Here is an 11,088-nt window from a genome sequence, read left to right as displayed (position 1 = left end):
TCACTGCACATGGGCTATCCTACCACTGCTACGCGGACGATACCCAACTCTTCGTCTCGTTCCCGCCGTCTGATACGCAGGTTTCAGCCCGTATCTCTGCTTGCCTGAGGGACATCCAGAGCTGGATGGACAACCACCATCTAAAGACTGAAATGATATTCATCCCTGCTAAAACCTCTGCCCATCTGGATCTCTCCATTTCCCTCGGGGATACCACACTCACGCCGTCACCCAGTGCAAGGAACCTTGGCGTGGTGATGGACAGCAGACTGTCCCTCTCCGAGAACATTGTGGCGGTGACCCGGTCATGCAGGTTCTTCCTATACAACATACGGAGAATCCGCCCCTTTCTCACCCCCTACTCGACCCAGCTCCTGGTCCAAGCGATGGTTCTGTCCCGCCTGGACTACTGCAATTCCCTCTTGGCCAGCCTCCCAGCGTCTGCCATCAGACCCCACAACTCATCCAGAATGCAGCAGCTCGTCTGGTCTTCAACCTTGCTGAAGTTTCTCCTGGTCCTGCAGGCACTATCCGTGGTTCTGAATGTCCCTGCTGTGGAAAGGAAGAGGAGGAAGCCATATGTGTTGTTGGCTCCTCCTTAATCTGATGCCTTTGAAAAACCTACTGATTTAAATAAAGAGTTTGATATGAAATATTGCTGGCACTTTATTAGGCATTTTAGACTAAGCTTTTAGACTTTTAGGTCTTCTGCTGCTGTAGCCTAACCACTTAGAGGTATGATGCGTTGTGTATTCAGAGATGCTCTTCTGCATGCTACTATTCTCATGTGAGTGGTGACCTTCCTGGCCTTTCTCCACTGACTTTCAAGAGCATACATAGAGAGAGAGAGAGAGAGAGAGAGAGAGAGACATTTACATTTTACATTTTGTCATTTGGCAGACGCTTTTAATCCAAAGCGACTTACAAGTGCATAGGTTCTTGCACAAGATAAAGCATCACATCCCTATCTAGTAAAATACATATGAAGTGCTGTTCTAAACAAAAAATACAGTCATTGTAAGTGCAATTTTATTTTAATTTTATTTTTTGATATCGGAAAGGTGGGGGGGATCAGGAGGGAGGACTAAGGTACGGTTTGATAAGGTGTGTTTTTAGTCTGCGTCGAAATAGGGGGAGGGATTCATAGAGAGAGAGAGAGAGATATTGATATGATGAGTGATATTCATCATTGCACGCAGTATATCAGAAATCTGAAGGATGCACACAAGCTTAAAACATTTCTCTAAAACAGCATAATCAGACCAAAATAGTGTCATTCTGAAAAGTTTTACATTGCACACATTTTAGAAGAAAACATGTGAATGATGATGAATACAGAATATTAAAGTTAAAAGCCCTCATTAATTATAGAGGGCAATACCAATCTTTTGTCACTAGAATTTAAGCACAATTTGTGCAGGAACAGATTTTTCATTATTTGTATTTTGAAATGTTGTTTGTGTAGTGTTTTAAAGCTGCTCTTTTCTAGACAGTTGAAAAATGGAAAGGTGGTCTGAGGCATGAGGGGGGAGTGTCAGTGTGGTTTCAGTGCTGAGAGAGGGAGGTGTGAACACAGCTCTGTACTGCAGGTCAGTCTTCCTGTGTAGCTCTGGTCTGAGTAAAGCTGAATATATAAGGCTGTGGGTGGAAAATAAGTGAACCTCCCCTGTCACCACAACAGAACAGTCTGAAACGGACAAACACATTGTACTACTGATGAAAAAGAGAGCTGTGTGTAAAAGATTTCTGTCAGTTTCTATGATCTTTTTAGAAACAAGTTAATTTATGCCGACACCCTTACCCCAACGGCAGACACATTATTTCTTGATAGCAGTCTCTTATAACTGCTTGTGCTGGGGCTTTTTTGAAGTATTTTTGAAGCTGTTATGCTTCAATGTATCAAATTCAATCAAGAGTACACTTGATCTCAACACAGGCAGTGTATCAGCAATAGGTATGTCCATGTGACATTTACTGCCTGCTTTTTTACTGTCACCATTTTTCTAGGGTGGCATTTAGTCAAATAGTCAGATTCTCTCTCCAGATCATCCTAAAAACCATGAAAATGTACTGTGTATTTTTGGGAGATTTTCTGAAAATAATATGAATTTAGGTCAAGAGAAGACAGTCAGCAGAAGGACTGGGGAGGATGGGCTCCCCCTTCAGTCTGGATCCATCCAAGCAACCAGAATCATGTTCCTTGGAATGAACTTCTGTCAGCAGGGAGTTTTTTCTTGCCACTTGTGCTCTAGGCTTGCTCTTATGGGGGTTTAGGTCAGAGTTTTTATAAATGTGTGAATTTAAATGTTTTGTTGCAGTTTCTATGCGCTAGCTAGAAGCAGGATTTCTTTTTAAAGTGTCACACACATCTGGAATCAAAGTTACACCAATGGCAGACACACTGTTTCACAATCTCCTATAGCACTGATATAAGTTATCCTAGAGTGAAAGACCAGTTGGCTTAGCTGAGAACAGTATGTGCTTGTTTATTCAGTCTAATGAGTTTGACTCTGTGACATTTCTTTATGTGTTATAGTTCAATGTATGAAATGCAATCAAGAGTATGTTCAAAAACATGTAGAAATGTATTAACACTAAAATAAAATGAAATGAAATGTTTGACATCTTATTTATGTGTGATGGCCATTATACCAGTCTTATACCAGTAATTTTGCACAGGTAGAGTAGAAGTCAAAGGATGTTATAATCATGCTCAGCTCTCTAAGGTAAATACTTTACTAAAGTCCATTCTGGGGAAGGCCTTACTCTCTCCTTGTTCTCTAGATTGTAAGCCCCTGTGAACACAGGAAGGTATCTGCTACTGAGTCATTCAGTCAGAAAATGCGTCCAGTTCTCCTAAAACACACTGCGCATCATTGATAACTGACGACACAAGAAAGCTGTCGCTGTGCATACAGGAAGTGCTTTGGCTATTGAAGGTACAGAGAGGGCTCTGGCTGCAGGAGGCCTTGTCTTCAGAAAGCATGTTCAGTAAAACATGCAGAAGAGTACACAGATTCACAGTGACCCTGGCTTAGAAGTGGCAGATTTTGTACTGTATGCCAGATGCACCGCTGGTGTGGATGTGCAAAGATATATTATCTCCACATGCCTCTCTGCTGTCTGTGGAGTAAATATCCCTGTAAAACTTGACAGTATTTATACATTAAGGTGGATTGTGATAGGAATTATGTATGTACCCTGATTGTCTGATCTATGGAAATATCAAACAAAAAAGCATGAACAAAGTTTACCATAACAAATAATTCAGCATTAAACTTTGTAGAAATATATCACTTTTTATTTACATAGAGCATTTTGCTCCAGGGGAGGATTGTCTCCTGCTTAATCTAATCAACTGTACGTCGCTCTGGATGAGAGCGTCTGCCAAATGCCAATAATGTAATAATATAAAGATGCTTTGCAGTGGAGCACCAACCAACAAAAACCTTCCTAGCCTGAATAAAAACACTCAAATTGTAGCAAGAAAAAACTCTCAGCTGCCCTCTGCTAGGTAATAGTTAAACTAGAATTGAACTACTTTTCACTCATAAAATCAACAAGAGATGCAATTGACCTGGGTGCCGAAACTTTTGGACACCACTGCATTTCAATTTTTGAAGTTTTCATTTGTTTATTTGAAAAAGCATTTAAGAATAAGCACAGCTCCAAGAGACTCTTTCATTTTTTTCTGGCAAATTTACAGTTTACTCATAATGTAATCTGCACCAATGCGAAGGAGGACAGGTTTGATAAATTGTGATCATTCTTGTGACGAAGATGAATTTTGATGGAAAGCTTCACTCGTGGTCTTTAAATGTCACACCTGAATAAACCGTTTCTCTCTCTTCCTCCCTCTTCTTCCTCCTCACTTTGGCTTTCTTGGTGGTGAAAGTCAAAGCAGCGTAATTCATGGCTTCATCTTGATGCTAAAAGGAAACGCATGACACAGCGCATATATTATGATTATTCCTCCTTCTCATTATCATTTAATATTCACCACAGGAATTGTATATTTTAGTTAAAAAAAATAATTTCACAACATAATACAGCATTTGTACCTGTTTACTCTTCAAGTCTGTTCTGGACACTTGGCTTGAGGCAGCCCCTGTTTGAGGAAGATAAGAAAGAAACTGCTGAAGGTTCATTAAAATAATTTGAAGTGTCTTTTTATGGTGTATATTCAAATAAGAAAGCAGTTATTTTTCTTCTTCTGCTTGATTATTATCATTAATATATTTTTTTATTATTATTCATAGTAGTCGTTTCAGTAGTGGTGGTAGTTATTCATACAGCTAATTATATTCACCACGGCAGGAAGGCAAGTTGCTACAAGTTGCATGGCAGCCAATTGCCGTTGGTGTGTGAGTATGTGTATGAACGGGTGAATGAGAAACATCAATTGTACAGCGCTTTGGATGAAGGTGCTATATCAATGGCAACCATTTACCATAAAAAAATTTTGCACTTATGATTTGATGTTTTTAACTTGTTGAGAACCTATGCACTTTAAGTTGCTTTGGATTAAAAGCATGTGCTAAATGACTAAAATGTAAATGTATTCAGTGCACCTACCTAAAAGTAACTTTTTGCGATGTCATTTTACAGCTGTGCAGGGATGCTTTAAGATGTTGAGTATTTTTATGATCTTGTAGGTGTCAGACTAGTCTGATTTCATTTTACAAAAAAAAAAATATTGTAAATAAGTTTCTTTTTTTTACATCCATTGACTTATACTGCACATTGATTAATTGGTCTCTTACCTTTGCAGTTCTCACTGTTTTTTCTCTTGCTCAGAGCGAGGATGATGTTTAGGATCACACTCAATGCCAAAGCTCCCACCAAGCAATAAAGCGGGAGGACATCATTTCCTGATATTTTAGTAGCAAAATTCAGTTTGCACAAATGCACAAAAACAAGGTTTTACGATGTGACTGTGTTGTTCCTACCCTTAAAGTCCAGCTTGGTCCCGTTCCCAAACAGGATCTCCCCATAGGTGGCCAGAGCACAGTAGTAAGTCCCAGCATCAGAGAGGCTGTGGTTCCTCTTGGGGAAGTTGTAGACACAGCTCTGTGTGGGAGACACAGTCCAAGAGCTCCTCTGGCACTCATCACTCCTGTGTCCATGGGTGTGAATGATTCCTGGAGGGGACTCTCCTGAGCCCGGCCTGAACCAGTGCACACTGTGTTCTCCTGCACAGGTCTCAGTGTGTACTGTACACTGCAGAGTCACAGAGTCTCCTGGCTGCACTGACTCAGACTCGGGCTGCTGCAGCACTACTGTCCTGCTCTGGGACTCTGGCCCTGTCAAAAGTTAGCACTCATTACAATCAATACAAGTTGCCCCTTGGGGGCTTTTCTGTAGGTTTCCATAGATATGACTTGTAGTATTTCAGGTTATACAGGTTAAGATGTACTAAGGCCTGTTTTTCATTTTCACATCTATACTGTTAATTGCATTTTTTGTTGTTCCCATAAGAATTATTTGTCTATGGGTACAGGATCAATGCAATTATCAGTGTCAATTATTGTTATTATTAAATTATAAATCTCTTATCTATACATTTTGTCAATATAATGTGTAATTAAACAAGATTAGATGAGTGTGCATTCTTTACCATGCCAGTTCTTCCATTTGTGTCGACTGCTTCAATTTTACAACAGTTTACCGCTCAAATTTAAAGCTAAAAACTAGAGTTGCACCAGTGATGGAACAGCCCCCAGTCTATAATCTCAGAATCTCAGACACAAAAAACATGAAAGGTTAAAACTGTAAAGCAACTGACGGTTAAGGGGGCGCTTACAAGTGGAGGAGTAGAAGATGCCGAAGAGGTGAGCGATAACTGTAAGATAAGGCTGTTGCCACTCTCTTTCCCACTAGTTAAGCTTCAGCAAATGCATTTAGTGTCCATTGGACACTATAAATTATAATATATTAAAAAAAAAACACCACTATGTACTAAGGTTGTTAACTGCACAACTATTGCATTTTAGTTGATAGTTTGTACAATCATGTTTTCCACCATTGCAAAAACAGTTAATATCTCTAGGAAAATGATCACCAAGATACAGTGAAGCTTGTACCTGCTTTTTTAATTGTTAAAAAATGTAAAAGCTACAAGATTTTAGTTATTTGGCAATGACAATGGCTTGGTTTTGTTTTCTATAGTTATTAACATAATGTAAATGATCAAATGATCCTACAGGCTTGAAGTTGGTAATGGTTTCTATTTTTATGTTGCATTCAGTCTTTAACAATATATATAATATCTTTCTTTTCTATATAATAACTTTCTTTTTTATTTTAGCGGAAAAAGCACAGGTACTGCTATTCTTCAAGTGGCTTTCTTCAAATAAATGTACCAATAGCTTCAACTTTTACGTGTGGTGTGTGTAATGGTTGCATCAGAAAGACAGTTTGTGTTACCCCTGCTATAGAATGACGATTTACAATTACAATAGGCTTTGGAAAAAGGAATTAAGTTTCATATTTACCCAGCACCATTAAAGTAGTTCCATCTCCAAAGCTCATCTCTCTGAAACGTATAATAGCGCAGTAGTATGTGGCTGAATCTGACAGCTCTACATGTGAGACAGTCAGGTTAAAGGTCTCATTTGCTGTCTTAGCACTGAGACGTTTACTGTTTTTAAACTCATTGAAAAATGTAGCTTCTGTTTGATAGTTCCATGTCCTTGCTAATATCTGAGGCTTCTGTCCAATAGATTGTTTTATCCAGCTGAAATTTGGCGCTTCTTTCTCAAGATATAATAAACATGGGAGAGTCACGGTGTCTCCAAGCTGAGCTGTCACCAGTGTGTTAGGTTGAACTATGCTTCCAAGATGGCCATCTGAAATACAACAGAAAGCAATATTTCAACTTCACTGGAAATGAAAATACCGAGGAACTGGCTGATAAGGTAATAATAGTAATAAACTTACACACTTTGCTGAAAAACACAAGAATAACACAAAGGGCTGCCATCGCTGTATCTGAGCTCTTCTGTCCTTGAGTCTCTCCTCTGGTTGAGACCCTGTTGTACCCTGCACTGTAAACCTAAAAGTGTACAGAGTAGGAGGACTTGAGCTGATCATTTTCCAGTAGGAGGTCACAAGTCAGGGGCAGTTTTTATTGGTTGTTCAAACAGATTACTATGTGATGAAGATCCACAAAAAAACCCTCTCAGTGCAACAGGCAAAAAAAACAAAAAACAGTCAGGTCGTCATTGTAAAGGAGAATTTGTTCATAACAGACCATCCTGGTTAACAATCTGTTAACAATAATACATTTGTTCATTACGTTTTGTAAACATGTTGAAATCTGCATAAAGTTTGAAATAGTTTACAGTACATGGAGTATAATCACACATTGGAAACTGCATTTCAATCCGTGATACGTGACCCCTACCAGGACATTCCACTGACTCCATTTTGTACCTGCCTTATCACAAAGTATCAGGGTTTGGGAATTAACTCAGACAATGTAACCTTGTGTCACGTCCCCTGCCCCTTTTTCACAGTTTGTTTCCTTGTTACTGCTTTTCTATGTATTACTATAGTTCTTGTTCCGTTTTGTGTTTTTACGTTTGCCCAGATTATGTTTCCCAGTCACACCCCCTGCACCTGTTACGTGTTTCCTAATGTGTAATCACACTCACCTGAATCCCATTGTGTCTCGTTACGTGTGTATATAGTCTGTCTGTTTCCTTCTGTTCCCTGCCAGATTGTTATGTGCCCTGCTTCCTGCTTGCCATACTCTCCAGCGGTTTCTCCTGTTTCCTGTGTCCTGTGTCACGATTTAGCTGTTCCTGCGCACAGCTTACCTGCTCCTGTGTTCCTGTGTCCTGCTCCTGTGTTCCTGGTTCCTTACCCCTCCTCTCTCCAGCAGTCAGCCTCCTTTCCTCCTTCCCGCTCCTTCCCCGTTCCTGCCCCATTGGACTGACTTCTTGGTTTCAACTCTCGCTGGCTCTGGACCTTGTTCTGTCTGTTCTGCAGTGCCCTGTCTTCCCAGTTTCTGACCAGCGCCTGTCGCCTTCACTGCCTTGTCTGTGTTACTTCTGTTTGCTGGCTATTGAACTCAGGCTGTATAACCTTGAAACTAAATCTACTTGTTTTGTCATTTATGAATCCGCGATTGGTTTTGATTGCCTTTTTTCTTACTGAAAATGTACCATAACAACTTCATTAGAAGAAGATCAATTCAGAGGACAAGAACAGCATTTAGTTTAGTATTTTAACCAAAAGACGGTTAGGTCAGTCTTTCACTGAACTAGTGGCTCCACATCCACCAGCAAAGCTGGCCTTCCTCAGACGGCTCAGTTGATCAGACTGTTGATCAGACTTCAGACCGTTGATCTTCAGACAGTTCAGACAGTTGATCAGACTTCAGATCGGGCCACTCGACAGAGACTGCGCTCGTCTCCGTCAGTGAGTCACTCCATGCCGCACGAGCAGCCTCCCTCTCCTCTGTCCTCATTCTTCTAGATCTCTCTGCTGCCTTCAACACTGTGGATCACTCCATCCTCCTGTCTGCCCTGTCAGCAACGGGCATCTGTGGCACAGCCCTGGACTGGATTGAGTCCTACCTCTCTGGTCGCTCCTTCCAGGTTGCCTGGGCTGGTTCGTTATCGACACCTCGGCCCCTCGCCACAGGAGTTCCCCAGGGCTCAGTCCTTGGTTCGCTTCTTTTCTCTCTTTACACTCACTCCCTTGGCCCTGTGATCACTGCACATGGGCTATCCGACCACTGCTACGCGGACGATACCCAACTCTTCGTCTCGTTCCCGCCGTCTGATACGCAGGTTTCAGCCCGTATCTCTGCTTGCCTGAGGGACATCCAGAGCTGGATGGACAACCACCATCTAAAGCTCAACCCAGGCAAGACTGAAATGATATTCATCCCTGCTAATACCTCTCCCCATATGGATTTCTCCATTTCCCTCAGGGATACCACACTCACGCCGTCACCCAGTGCAAGGAACCTCGGCGTGGTGATGGACAGCAGACTGTCCCTTTCCGAGAACATTGCAGTGGTGACCCGGTCTTGCAGGTTCTTCCTATACAACATACGGAGAATCTGCCCCTTTCTCACCCCCTACTCGACCCAGCTCCTGGTCCAAGCGATGGTTCTGTCCCGCCTGGACTACTGCAATTCCCTCTTGGCTGGCCTCCCAGCGTCCACCATCAGACCCCTCCAACTCATCCAGAATGCAGCAGCTCGTCTGGTCTTCAACCTTCCCAAATACTCACACGTCACCCCCCTGCTTACTTCCCTCCACTGGCTGCCTGTCATGGCTCGCATTAAATTTAAAACATTGGTGCTAGCCTTCCAAGCAGTTAAAGGGTCTTCCCCAGCTTATATACAAAAAATCATCAGACCCTACACCCCTGCCAGACCTCTTTGTTCAGCCTTCACAGGCCCCTTGGCACCTCCCCCTCTCCGAACCTCCACCTCACGCTCACGACTACTGTCTGTTCTGGCCCCGTTGAGGTCAGAACTGTAGAATCTCTCCCCACCTTCAAGGGTGGTGTGTCTCTGTGACTTGCTTTGTGTATCGGTATTTTTAGTTGGCTAGGTAAGCAGTGTTTGGATAATTAACATTGGTCACTTTTGCTCTGTTTGTTTGTTTCTTTGTTCAAAAAATAATAATAATAATAATAAAAAATAATAATAAATAAAAAACAAATAAAATAAAATTGGCCCATGTCCTTATCTTTGTTGTACAGGTAGCAGTTGAAATTGTACTTCCCTCTAGGGTCTTTCAGCGAACATATCCCTGGTTATGGGTTTGCACTTTGTTGTACGTCGCTCTGGATAAGAGCGTCTGCCAAATGCCAATAATGTAATGTAATGTAATATACAAAAATCTGGGAATCCTTGTTAAAAAGCCTGTCCTCCAGGTGGTATAAAGTTAAACATGACACATTTCTTCAAAATCTAAAGCAAGAGTGGCTTTTTATTTAAATTTTTTACATTTTTCTAAAAATAAAAAAATTATAATAATAATGAAGTAAGCCCTGTGCAAAGTTTGGGAACCCTCTCAGTTAGTACTCCAAATATAACAGCTTCTTGTAGACAGCTAGGAGTCTTTCAATTATCCTGGCAGAACAACTCTAGCGCAGAAATATTCTTTGGCCTCCTGGCATTTTTGAGATCTTTCCACAGATTAAAAAAATATTTTTTTCCTGGAGGTACTACATGGTTGATTTTGAGGTATTTGGATCATTGTCTTGCTGGAATACCCACCCTCTCTTCCACATCAGTGTCTGTACTGACCTTCGAACATCAGCCTCTAGAATTACTTCGGATTAAAAAGTTCAGCCCCGGAGTTATATGCACTTAAGTCATTGAAGCCATAACAAGTAAATCACCTGGGTCTGGGCCTTAGTAATCATCTTTTTTTAAAGTAACAAGGAATAATCCAAAAGGATCCCCGTCCTTTTTCTCAGGGCCCTTTTCCTTTTTCATCAATTATAAACTGGAAACAGCAAAAAAAAGCAATTTTGTTTTAAAAAAAGAAAGGTCTCAGTACAGATTTACAGATCAGGTTTGCTTTCCCTCACATACAGATTAATTGTATGGGACATTAAACCAGAGGTGCCCAAATATTTACACCCCACTGTATATGCAGGGCCAGGCTTGCCCAGGTATGCCACCTCAGCTAAAGACCCTTGCTACCCCAACACCGGCTTCCTGAAACAAACTGACAAACAAACTACAGAACCCAGCAGAACCCAGCAGTGTTTGTGTGTGTGTGTGTGTGTGTGTGAGACTGTGTGTGTGTCCATCTATGTCCCTGTGTATATATATGTGTGTGTGTTTCTGTGCATGTGTTTCTTCCAGTGGGTTTTTTTCACGTCTGCTGTATGTTTGCGTGTTTGTCTAGGTGTCTTTGATGAGCACATCTTGCCAAACCCCAGGCTGAGTAAATAAGTTTTGGTGCAAATCAAATATAAGCCCCTCTGCCTTCTTGGATGCTCATTCCAAGTAAAAGTGTGAGCCCTATACTCACTGAGCACTTTATTAGGCATTTATAAGACTTATTTTTTTAGACTTATTGGTCTTCTGCTACTGCAGCCTATCCACTTAGA

The 11,088-nt window shown here is 41.3% G+C and overlaps 1 protein-coding gene across 1 annotated transcript; it reads right to left on the bottom strand.

The window, feature by feature from the left end:
* Positions 1–3,918: 3,918 nt before the first annotated feature.
* On the bottom strand, positions 3,919–7,931 carry LOC133123236 (uncharacterized). Its single transcript, XM_061233576.1, has 5 exons — positions 7,821–7,931; positions 6,495–6,756; positions 4,950–5,303; positions 4,764–4,871; positions 3,919–3,929 (listed from the first exon to the last, which is right to left on the bottom strand). The coding sequence occupies exons 1-5, from the start codon at positions 7,929–7,931 to the stop codon at positions 3,919–3,921; spliced, it is 846 nt and encodes a 281-aa protein (XP_061089560.1).
* Between the last annotated feature and the right edge of the window lie 3,157 nt (positions 7,932–11,088).

This window comes from Conger conger, chromosome 3 (assembly GCF_963514075.1).
Source record: "Conger conger chromosome 3, fConCon1.1, whole genome shotgun sequence".
Taxonomy (NCBI): Eukaryota; Metazoa; Chordata; class Actinopteri; order Anguilliformes; family Congridae; genus Conger; species Conger conger.
The sequence above is the reverse complement of the archived record's forward strand: the minus strand, read 5'-3'. Positions and strand labels throughout refer to the sequence as shown.